This window comes from Saccostrea echinata, unplaced genomic scaffold, assembly GCF_033153115.1.
Source record: "Saccostrea echinata isolate AGI-Se365-2 ecotype Australia unplaced genomic scaffold, CSIRO_AGI_Sech_v1 ptg000054l, whole genome shotgun sequence".
Taxonomy (NCBI): Eukaryota; Metazoa; Mollusca; class Bivalvia; order Ostreida; family Ostreidae; genus Saccostrea; species Saccostrea echinata.
In genome coordinates this window covers 52,380,303-52,392,702 of record NW_026889803.1, presented here as the reverse complement: position 1 = coordinate 52,392,702, position 12,400 = coordinate 52,380,303, and the positions used below count along the sequence as shown (strand labels likewise).

Sequence of the window (12,400 nt, the reverse complement as noted above, 5' to 3'; positions counted from 1 at the left end):
ATTATACAGAAAAATTTGTGAAAATATTAACTTCAAATTTGTGTCCAAGCACCTTTAAATATCGGTGGTCGGCGCACGGCAATTTGTTTTACTTTTAAAAGTAGAATTGTCAATGAAGTTTTCTTTATTACCAGGCTATACGGAAATATAATGTCACAAAATTTACCTCCATAAATACTCTTTGATCTGGTGTACTCGTGTATAAAATTAATTCATTAATTTGACATCATTTATGGCAAATATATGACGTTATATGCTAAAACACTTTTTAATTAGATATTGTCAAAAATGGTGTGAAGTTTGGCGATAATGTGGAGCACCAAATGATGAAGCAGTACTGTGTTGAGGGGGATATGACACCTGTCCATACGATAAAAGAGATGTTAACGATGGAAAAACAGAAGCATAAATATCGGACACAGGTTTATCCCTAGTTGAAGAGGTTTGAGGATGGCTTGACTGGTTATCTGATAGAAGAGGCGTTTTGTAGACCACCAAAAATGAAGACAAACTGAAAGTCAGGGACTGGACGTCATAGGTCTAAATGAAGGCCGCCCTTAAACAATGCGAACTGTTAGGTTTATTATCGGGATTGAGTAATTGTCTATTATACATGTAAGAATTAATTCCACAATCTTTTGGTAACAGTAGTATTGAGATGTGTAACTTGGTAAATAAAAACATTAAATACAGTGCAGAATTTATGCTTAAACAAATTTTATCAGAAGCACATTTCCAGAACAAATTCACAAACGCCATGAACTACGTTTTGACGTCGTCAGTGTTGCCCCGACAACTGATTTGTAAGATTAGTTTACCTGAGAGGGAAATGTTATTTATAGAGATATTTCATTGAAATTTTTAGGCATTATTTAAAAAATGTTGATCATGATGTATGCCAATTTTTAACTTTATAGCATTCGTGAAACAAAAGATATTGAAAATGTTCGCGTATTTCTGGGACAACCCTCGTAAAGGTGTATAACCCTAGTCAAGGGGTTGTTGCTAAAACGTTACGGAAATTAAAACGGAAATAAATATAAAAGTGAATCTTTTGATATACATGTATTAAAATACAAACAAGTTAATTCTTTCGTAGCAACATGATCTACAAATTCACAATGATCAATAAGAAGGGGGTTTTGGCATGCCTCTCTAGTCAATCGCAAATTCGTTGGTTTCGGCGATATTTCATGTATGCATTAAACAGATGAGTTACATAATTTTTTAATAAAAGATTTTACAGTAAAAAAAGAATCCTCAATATCAAATATTTGTTTTGTTTACTTTTTAATTGGGGAGGGATGAAATATAATAAAACTGTAAAAGCTCTCCGATCTTTTCACCATTTTTGAAGAGGTACCATGTCGGCTTTGCCGAAAATACGATCAAGTCAACAATTTAAGTACCAGTCCACATTAAAAAAATTTTTTTTATTGCATTGTTAAAACACTTAAAATGTGTATCTTTATTACACCAGTAAGTGAAAATAATTCTCATGGTATTTTCATGTTATTTTAAGCCATAATTTTTTTGTCTATCAACACTGAAAAATTGCGGTTGCTAAGGAAATTTCTTTGGCCTGGTTTCCATGGTAACCATGACTCAAAACATTTTTCATTTTACATACATTGTTCATATTGCAAGAGAAATTTATGAGTGAAAAATCATCAAATTCTGAAAACCTTCAAGTATCACTTTCATACAATTTCACAGAAATTTCTATTTTTAATAACCATGGCAACTTTATTCATTGAAATCAAAAACAGATATACAGGATGATGTAATTAAGTGTAATCTACCTGTGTACCTAGTTATATTGAAATCTGACAAGTAGCATTGTGAATGAATTTCACAGAAATTTCTATTTTGAGCAATCATGACAGCACCGGTTTTTGAAATCAAAAACTGATACACATAATTATGTATCATGATGTAGTCTACTCGTGTACTCTGTTATATTGAAATTGGATTAAAACTGTAGGAAAGGTAACGTTTGGAAAGAATTTCACAGAAATTTCTATTTTTAGCAACCATGGTAAGACCATTTATGAAAATCCAAAACCAATAAACAGAATTATGTACCTCAGTGTAGTCTACTTGTATACCCTGTTATAGTGAAATCAGATTAAAATTTTAGGAAGAGTAGCATTTTGAAAATTTCACAGAAATGTTTAACCATGTGCATGGCAATACCGTTCATCGAAATCAAAAAACGATATATCAGAATTACTTATTAAATATAATACATTTACAGTATATGCATTTTTACCTTGACATTTGCCTTCTTGATCTCAAAATTAATATTGGTCTTTTGTAAGTCAAAGTGAGTTATAATCTAAAATACCATTGCAAAAGCTCAAACAGAACTAAATTGTCATCTGGAAACCATTTCATGCAACATGTAAATTGTTGCGTTATAGGTTATCCAAAGTGATAATAACAATTCGACAAGAAATGAAAATACAAACTATGTATCCGAACTGGAGACCACCTTTGCATTGAGAATAAAATATACAGTGTACCCTTGTTTCTTGGAATGATAAAGCTTTTCATAGACTGTCGGAATCGGTATCGACGTTAGATGTTGTCGAAGTAGGTTGCATTTCCGACATATTTATACGTCTTTCTATTGCTCCAAATCGACTTTCCATCTTCCTTTCAAGCGAATCAAATTTTTCAAACATTTGAGATGTAAAGGATGAAAAAAGTGAGACTATATCTGGCTGAGATTGCGGGAGAGATGTTGATGACGTCCTAAAATCATCCATGTTTTGTTCTTCTATTGCATGTGACGATGCAGTACCAAAGATATCCGAACGACGAGAAAACTGAGTTGCAGAACTTTTACAACTTTCAGGCGAAATTGCATTGAAGTTGTACTTAATGAATCGCAACCTATCATGTAAATTCTTTGGATCTAGCATTCGATCAAGATTGTCTAATACATCTTCTATCGGTGTCATAATACATGTACCATAAGATGTGCACCCAATAGCCATCCCAATGCAGTCGAGGGTACCGTCTTCCTGAGGTAAAAATACCAAGGAACCAGAATCGCCAATTTTAAAAAATGGACCAAGAGAACAGTGTGAATCTATTGCAACTTGATTATACATCAAAAACGTATTGGGTTGCACATGTGTTTGTAAAGGTTGTCCTACTGGAACAAAATCATTTATAGTTTCACCAACAAGTCCATATCCTTGCTGCCGGAATAATTCGTCGTTAAATAAACGGTTTATGGGGTCCTTCAGAAGTAAAGGGATATTTTCAATCCTAACATGGATACCATCTAAACATAAAGACCCTCTGGTTAATCCCGTTTCTGAGCCATATTTTATTACACTATTGCGTATCTGTCTGGATTTGGTAATATCAAGCGTTTTTCCGTAAGCAAATGAAGGCGGGATGTGAGGCAAAAATCCTGTAAAGAAAGATCAAACAATGAGAAAAAGAAATTTTTTCTAAAGGTTCTTGATAAAACATTCCCAAACACTTTTCATAATGTGTCTGTGACTCTGTATATATATTATTACATTGATAGAGTCCTTATATTAAACATTAAAGAAATTAAAATTGTTCTGTAACATTCGTGATAACTGTTCTTTTTTCAGCGTGATGTGTAAAGAAGGACATTATAAATGCCGGCCTTGTACAGTAGGGTTTTCCCCTAAAATCTTCCCCCCCAAAAAACTGGCTCTAGAGTAGGATTTCCCACCGGAAATAGGCTCTAGAATAAGATTTCTCTTACAGAAATTCCACATCAGATTCAATTTTCCGGGGGGGGGGGATGCGGAAATCATACTCTGCGTTATAGTTATAGAGTGTCATTTCCCCCAGAGCCAATCCCACCCCCCCCCCCAAAAAAATATCATGGCTGTACTTATGTATGAGAGGGGATTGTTACATTGTTACAAATGTCCCTTCTTCAAATGGCGACCAGTTCCATTGAAACATACGAAGTATGAAAAATTAAAAATTTTAAATCTCATTTTTCTCAGTAACTGTCCAACCAATTCTTTTGAAGCATTAAAATCGTATTCATTTCATCTGGTTATACTGCTTTCTGGAAAAAAAAAAGGTAAATGTAATCGCTTTGACAAATTTTTAACTATATCCATGGAAACAATAGGAATTTTATTTTCAATGGAATTTTTTCTCCAATTGTATTTCTAACTAATATTACACATTATTGATATTTAAGTGTCTCTCTAAGTTTCTGGTGTTAAATACCGGTATCCAAAATAGCTGCAGATGCCATGGAACTAAACATGGGCCATTTACTTCTAAATATTTGAAATTTTGCAAAACTTTAAAAGCGTATTTGCTATCTGCTTTTAAATCCAATATAACAACGCTGGGGTCAGGAGACCTACTTATGCTTTTCCCGAGGGGAATTCTCACTCTAGAGCCAAATTTCCCCTCTTTCTTTCTCAGAGTAGAATTCCCCTCTTTTATCAATGTTTAATTTATATTGACAATATATTGTCTAAAAGTTTATATGAAAGTCAACTGATTAGATGAGTGTTTCGACTCAAGAATTGTCATATTTAAAATGAAATCTTAAGATATATCAAATCATCGAGTCTCAACCCAAAATTTAAACTCATAGGAAACTGTAAATTAGTCACTCAAAAAATCGTAAGACGAGATGTCTCAACACCATGTCTCGGCGCAGCGGTACCCGTTTGTTCAAGAATTTTAAAATGTATATCAGGCTACCTTTAATGATTCGATAATTGTCTTGCCCTCTAAAGACCCGGTATTTTATGTATGAATCGATCCCTTCCTTAAAGAGTGTGTGAGAAAATTCTAAAACTTATGTTATTGATAGATTCCACACACCATTTTGTGTGTATTTGAAACGAGTAGTTCTTCTAAGGGAAAAGGAGCAGACAGGATTATTTAACAGAAATAGTGCATTTTCACTCACCCTTACACCAGAACATCTGACCTAGGGGCCATGAAACTCTCAATTCTGGTAGAAGCACATTTGTTCATCATAACAATACACTTAGTTTCCTAGCTTTATAACCAGGAGCAGAAAAGAATATTTTCGATTGATTGATTGATTGAATGGTGTTTTACGTCCCATTCGAGAATTTTTCACTCATATAGAGACGTCACCATATACCGGTGAAGGGCTTCAAATTTTGACCTTTACTCGGCACTCAGGGCCATTGAGCAGTGAGGGATCTTTATCGTGCCAATGCCTGCCGTGACACGGGGCCTCGGTTTTTAAGGTCTCATCCGAAGGACCCGCAACTTTCACTTCAAAGTGCCGAGCGCATGGCGAAGGAACAGTTGCTACCTATTTTTAATCGACTTAGGTCTGTCGCGGCCGAGATTCGAACTCACGACCTCCCGATCACGGAGCGAGCGCTCTACCGACTGAGCTACCGTGAACGGTAGAATATTTTCGAAGAAATTATGCTTTTTCACTATAAAATCAATAGAGCCCCCCTCCCACTTCCATCCCTGGGGCCATGAATTTCACAATTTTGGAAAAGGCATCAATGCTTATTATAACCATTCACTCAGTTTGTTAAAATTATACCCAGGAGCAAAGAAGAAGATTTTCGAAGAATTAATGCATTTTCACTCTATAATTAATAGAGCCCCGCCCTAACACTAGAGCCCCTGACCCAGGGGCAATGAAATTCACAATTTTGGAAAAGGCATCCTTGTGCATTATACCCATGCACTTAGTTTGTTTAAATAATACCCAGGAGCAGAGAAGAAGATTTTCAAAGAATTAATGCATTTTCACTATCTAATCAATACAGTCCCGCCCTAACACCATAGCCCCTGACCCAGGGGCCATGAAATTCACAATTTTGGAAAAGGCATCATTTCTTATCATAACCATGCACTTTGTTTGTTTAAATTATACCCTGGAGAAGAGATAAAGATTTTCAAAGAAATAATGCACTTTCACTATATGACCTATATGGCCCCGCCCTAGCACCAGAACCCCTGACTCTGGTGCAATGAATTTCACAATTTTGGTAGAAGGCACAATGCTTATTACAATCATGCCAACAGTTTGACTGCTTGATGTCCAGGAGTAAAGAAGAAGATTTTTAAAGATTGCATCAATTTTGGTGGTTTAAGCCCCTAAGAGTGACTCAGATGACCTAATAAAAACGCAACCAAACTCCAGTTTGAGGCCTGGTACACTACAAAAACCCATTTTCCTGCATTTGACAGAATGGCAATTAATTTATGTAAAGAAAAATTAATTGCCATTCTGTCATATGGCAGAATGATATGAAATAGTATGAAATGATATAAAACATTTCCAGAAATGTTACTATTATGTAAGTATCAGTAGCTAATATACCTGCAGTGCGTAATTTTTTGGCATCCTTCTCAGGGAGTTCGTTTGCAATGACTGCATCTTCTGTTAATGATACAAGCGCAGCGTCAACACTTGTCTGGTCGTGTTTATCGTGTTTGAAAACGAAAGCTTTTACATTTCCATATTTTTCGATTTTTTCCGTTGAAACTACCACAGGACCCTCATCGAAAACGTGTCCACCATCCACCTGAACAAGTTCGTGTTCTTGCAGAAGAACATGTGCACATGTTAGCATATAATACTTATTGTTTTTCTCCAGAAAACCACCGAGTGTTCCAGATTTTAATATGTTACCATTTCTCAGTGTTCCAATGGAATTTCCTATGTTCATTACTGGACCGTTCCCAAAAACGCAAAAACCTTCTCTGATATCAGTTGGGATTCCCCTAATTTCACGTGGAAACATGTCTTCTCCGCATGGAATAAATCCTTTAGCCCAACAATATAAAACAATACACTTTGAGTGTAAATTAGTATTGTTTCTTCTTTTAACTGCGTCTGTGGAAATAATGTTTAGATTACTGTGTTTCACAAAAAGTTGTTCCGAAAGACGTCTTGATATATGAACCTCCTTCATTTTTCGTTTGCACTCAGTATAACTTGTTTCACGATCATTTACCTCTGTAAGTGGTTTCCATTTTATTCTGATACCAAAGAAACTTTCCATAGTATAGAAATTACTCTGATTTCCAGAGAAAATGCCTATGATGACTGGTTCCAGCAGCGGTGTCTTTACAGAATTGTCACCATCATCTTCATCTGTAAAATTACCATTGGTAGTTACACGTTTGAAAGACAGAAATATGCGCAAAAATTCAAATGATGAGACAAGACTGTCGTAAACTCTCTTGCAAATCATGTTTGAAAGGGTACGCACAAGCAATCTTCTATCTGTTGATGAAAACATATCTTTCAGACAGTAATCCACTGTTTCTTTCCAGTCGATCTCCTTCCTTGCCAGGGCTATACCCAGCAATATTGCGTTATTCTCATCTACGATATCTTCATGAAAATTAAAATAGCCTTTCCTTTTTTCAAATGCAAACACCTGATAAATATGACGGAAAGACTTTTTTGTATGCCACTTTGTTTTTCCTACACAAGACTTGCATGGGATGATATCTCTCCAAATATCTTCTCGGAAGAATGATCTCATGTTCTTGCTTTCCAGTTTCTTCTCCATCGTCGAATGTTCAGTTGCACATTTACATAAAACCTTTAATCTTTTGTCTACAATCAAATCAAACTTCATTGTGTCAAAGTATGTTCTGTGCTTTTCATGAAAATTGCCGTAAGCATTTTGAACATGAGAAAGGATTGATTTTGATCGGTGTGTTTTAAAGGTTTCCTTGCGGACAACATCTCTCAAATTTGTTTCTTGTGTAGCTTGATAGTTCTCACCTGCAGATAAAGCATGGGAATAAAATAAAACATAATTGTAAAAAAAGTAACCTATCTGGATTGTTACAATCAAATGTAAAGAATGGTGTGGACATCATATCTGTTGATAACATTCCTCTCTGTTTTGAACCCCACCACCCCACCCCGCCCTGATTTTGCTGGTTTTTATTCAATCGGTTGATTAGTTCCATTACAGAAATGATGGACAAATAAGGCATGGGAAATGATAATATACTTCAAGTGTACAAAAATAAAATTCATAGTAGTAAACTTAATATTTAGAGCAAATATCTTATTATTGAAAGGTATGAAATGATAACACTAAACTTCTCTGCTCAAAATTCCCTCGGTAAAAAAAATTCCCATCGTTAAAAAAATACGATTTATTGGAGATTAAACGTAAGCTATAAAATTCTGAATACAGGAATTTTTAGAGACCGTTACATTAACCACTAGTTATTCCACACAACTCATAACAGACAGTGATATGACTCTTGAATAACTGACTTCAAATATATTTTCGGAAAGATACGATTTTTGTATTATAAAAGTTTATTTTCCGGTAGGAGCATCATGAGCATAAAGCCACATTTTTATGAGTTTTTAAAATCTGAAATATATCTTTTTTTTATATATTTCAATTTCAACTAATACAAACAGAAATCGACAAACTGTCTAAGGTTTCTTTCCCCATTTTACGTGAAAGAACTTATCATTGAATTAAACTCCTAGTCAACTGCACAGTTCATGTTGGTATGAACTTAGAACCAGTTCCTAGAAAAAATTAAGATGGAGTGAACTTGGTTTAAAATACACGTTCCGCACAATTTTCATTTAACTTTCATGAGATAATGCTAAAATTGGTAAACCGTGTTTTTCCTTTGAAAAGATTTCCGCCTTCTTCAACTACATGTATAATAAAATAAAAAACAAGTTCAAAAAATTGTGGTCCCCCGTTTTCGGTGTCTTAGTGGTTTGGATGCAAGGATTTTTTGGCATAATTTAACTGTTTTGTTTGTTTGTCCTTCAAAGTTATAGTTTAAAGTCATGAAGTCAAAAATTGATATATCTTTCTGAGAGATTGTAATGTACATGTAAAACATGAAAGCTCTATTTTCTCTTATTCAAAAGTTCTTACCAATGTAAAAAAAAAAATAAATAAATAAAAAAGACTGCAGGTTAATCTTAAAGGTCATGATCACGAGGTCAAAACCAGCGTACATTCGGAAAGGTTTTGAAACAAATAATGCATCTGATATATAAATGCCCTATTTTCTCTCATTCAAGAGGTATCAGCAATGTTAAAATTTTGAAAAATTAGGTCGATTTGAAGGTCAAGATAGGGTTAAAGAACATAGTACAAAGGTCTCGTCACTGGTAATGCACATATCAAATATGAATGCCCTATCTTCTCTCCTTCAAAAGTTAGCAGCAATGATTAAACTTTTGAAAATTAGGTCAAACTTGAAGGTCAAGGTCACGGGATAAAATATCATAGCACATTCGGAAACTTTTTCACACAGGTAATGCAGTTGTCAAATATGAGTGCCCTATCTTCTGACATTCAAAAGTTATAACCAATGTATTTTTTTTTAAGTAGGTCAAACTTCAAGGTCAAGGTAACAGGGTAAAAAATTAAAGCATATTTGAAAACGTCTTATCATGATTAATGCACATTTCAAAGACGAAAGCTCTGTTTTCTCTCATTCAAAATTTATAACACATGTTAAAATTTTTGAAAATTAGGTCAAAATTCAAGGTCAGGGGGTCAAAAGTCATGGTACAGTTGGAAAGGTCTTGTCATAGGTAATGTACATGTGAAATATGAAAGCTCTTTCTCTTCTCAATCAAAAGTTATGGTAATAGTAATATCTCAATCAAAAGTTATGGTAATAGTAATATCTCAATCAAAAGTTATGGTAATAGTAATATCTCAATCAAAAGTTATGGTAATAGTAATATCTCAATCAAAAGTTATGGTAATAGTAATATCTCAATCAAAAGTTAAGGTAATAGTAATATTAATTTTTTTTGAAAAGTAGGCCAAACTTCAAAGTTAAGGTCACGGGGTTAAAAATCGTGGTATATTTGGAAAGGTCTTGTCACAGGTAATGTACATGTGAAATATAAAAGCCCTATTTTTTCTCATTCAAAAGTTATGACCAAGCTTAACGTTTTTGTAACAGATTGGCAGCTATACAGACTGACAGACGAATGAGTTTTAATGTCCCCTATGACTATACATATTAAAGGCAAGCTACATGTAACAACTAAATTAGGTGGCAAAATATATCTATCATATTTTATGTGAAATCAGTAATCACCTTTTCCCTTTTTCAGCAAATACAATCTATCATTCAGTCAAATGCTGACTGACGTTTTTCATACTAATTGTTAGGCCATTATTTACACACTGAATTGTCTACGGATTTTCCCAAGATTTCCCGATCATGAAAAGAAGCACACGGCGGGTGTGACCGGTCGGCAGGGGATGCTCACTCCTCCATGGCACCTGATCTCGCCTCTGATGTCTTAAAGGTCCGTGTTTGCTCTGCTCCTGATTTGTACTGTTTGAACGGACTTTTGAGCTTGAATACCGTTCGTTATCTATATATATATATATATATATATATATATATATATATAGTCAGTTAACTTGCTGTTTATTGCTTAGAAAAGCCATTCCGTAAACTCAGCTCCAAAAGATCTTTGTGTTTGTGTGCGAGAGGGTTTGTGTGTGTGTGTGTGTGTGTCAATTTCTTGCATTCTCTTTTTTTAAGACTTTCAAGCGCAACGACCTGTACATTTTACAAGGTATATTTACAAGAAATTTTTAATATCCCAATTTTGCATTTCTTCCATTTTAATATCAAAATACTTTTGTTAAATTCAAAGTAATTACAACATGCAGCTGTAGAACTGACAAATACGGAACTTCCATTAGCATATTTTTTTTTTTTTTGGTCTGAAACTCCGTGAAATTCATTCATTGCAACCGTATTCATTCTGTGGTCAGTCTTTCGAGGTCTCACCTTACGGACAGTGACAGCAAAAGGGTGCATCACACGTGGAAATAGTAAACATCTCTCGTCAAACTCGATCTACTGCTCTAACAATCTGTACCTTGTAAATTATTAGGAAAGGGGTTAGAATTTTTTCTAATGAGAAAAATATGTAACGTCGAGTGCCTGTGCATGTTTACTCCTTTATACAATGTTTAGATATGATTTTTTATTATTTTTTTTTTATTAAACTCGTTGTGTCTTATTTCCTTCTAACCTTCGGCCTCAGGGTGCATGGAATAAAACCCTGGTAAATTTAAGTGCACCTTGATTGAACCATGTCCAATCACAAACCATAGGAGATCCTATATATCTGTAACTTAAGTGAGATAATCAGAACAAAAAGAAAAACATACTCTACACTTCTAAAATAACTTAGACATTACTTCATGAATATTGAATTACTTACACTTCATGCCGTTCATCTTGTGGAGAATTGTGTCCGCTAGATCACTGTGCTTATTTCTGATCGCTGCCCTCAGTCCAACAAGAATATCTTTTACGGGAAGTGATTTCATTGAAAGAAATTGTAAGCATTGGGAAAGTCCATTTTTACATATGTATAAAAGCAATTTGTTCATTATCTCTTCCCCAAATTTTTCTTTTCGCTTTATTAGTAACCGTATTATCACTGTTTGATCCGATATTGACTTGAATATTTGCAACAGACGGTCTGAATCAACATTAGGAAGATTGTCCATAATGATCTCTAAAATGACAATAAGGGAATGAAAATTTCGTTTTTGCCTACGTTTCTCTTCGCAAACAAGACTTTGGCTTGTAGTTTCAATACCTTTCCAAATTTCCTCTTCGGATATAAAACCTTTTTCAAAGAATTCGCGGACAAGATTAATATGACCGTGCTGACAACTTAACTGAAATATTGCAGAAAGTTTAGTCTCGTCCTCAGAAAAGTATGTAATGTCTATATCATCGGCTGCATCCAAAACTATTTTATGCACTATTCCTTTAGCATCAGTTTCCAGAGCTTTGTTCAAAAATTGAGAAACATATTTTCTATAGATTTCAGATTCGTAAAACTGAGTAAAGTGCATATCAAATTCTACTAGATGATCTTTTTCTATGGATGATATTATGCGGTCGTGAAGCTGAGTCAGCTGTTCTGCCATATCTAGTTTGCGCTGAACAGAACGAGAGGAAATGCTTGGATAAGAAGGATCTTCGAATCCGGACTCTGATTCCAAATCCATTGTACTGTTTTCGTCCGTTCTTTCAAAAGACATGATGAAAATCCGCTGTAGATATCTGTAAATTTTATTTAAATGAAGTTAAGATATGAATCTAAGATATAAAAGTCGTTAACAGAATAGTTTATCTTAAAAATAAACAATTGAAAACTCAATAAAAACTAAACATTCTTATGTATCGGAGTTTGCAAAAGAACTTTCTCAATCTGTCCATTGCGCAAAACAACAGGATTTAAAGGATTTTACTCCTATACTTGTTTTATGATTTTTTTTTTCTAGTTTGAAATTGTGAGATTATTTCTGATACTTTTTTTCAAATTTGCAACAAAGAGTTTCTCGAATTGTGCGCAGGTATTGAGGATTCT

At 34.3% G+C, this 12,400-nt stretch overlaps 1 protein-coding gene across 1 annotated transcript; it reads right to left on the bottom strand.

Moving 5' to 3' along the window:
• Nucleotides 1–1,372: 1,372 nt before the first annotated feature.
• On the bottom strand, nt 1,373–12,077 carry LOC133171608 (uncharacterized). The gene is made up of 3 exons (XM_061306396.1): nt 11,237–12,077; nt 6,347–7,765; nt 1,373–3,427 (listed from the first exon to the last, which is right to left on the bottom strand). The coding sequence occupies exons 1-3, from the start codon at nt 12,069–12,071 to the stop codon at nt 2,553–2,555; spliced, it is 3,129 nt and encodes a 1,042-aa protein (XP_061162380.1). The 5' UTR covers nt 12,072–12,077; the 3' UTR covers nt 1,373–2,552.
• Nucleotides 12,078–12,400: the final 323 nt, after the last annotated feature.

What these genes read in the sequence shown, in the direction of transcription:
- LOC133171608 (XM_061306396.1), bottom strand. Translation starts at nt 12,071, where the DNA reads ATGTCTTTTGAAAGAACGGACGAAAACAGTACAATGGATTTGGAATCA. An exon ending in CAAGATGAACGGCATGAAGT is followed by an intron (nt 7,766 to 11,236) that starts GTAAGTAATTCA and finishes CTTTATCTGCAG; the next exon opens with GTGAGAACTATCAAGCTACA. An exon ending in CAAAAAATTACGCACTGCAG is followed by an intron (nt 3,428 to 6,346) that starts GTATATTAGCTA and finishes CTTTCTTTACAG; the next exon opens with GATTTTTGCCTCACATCCCG.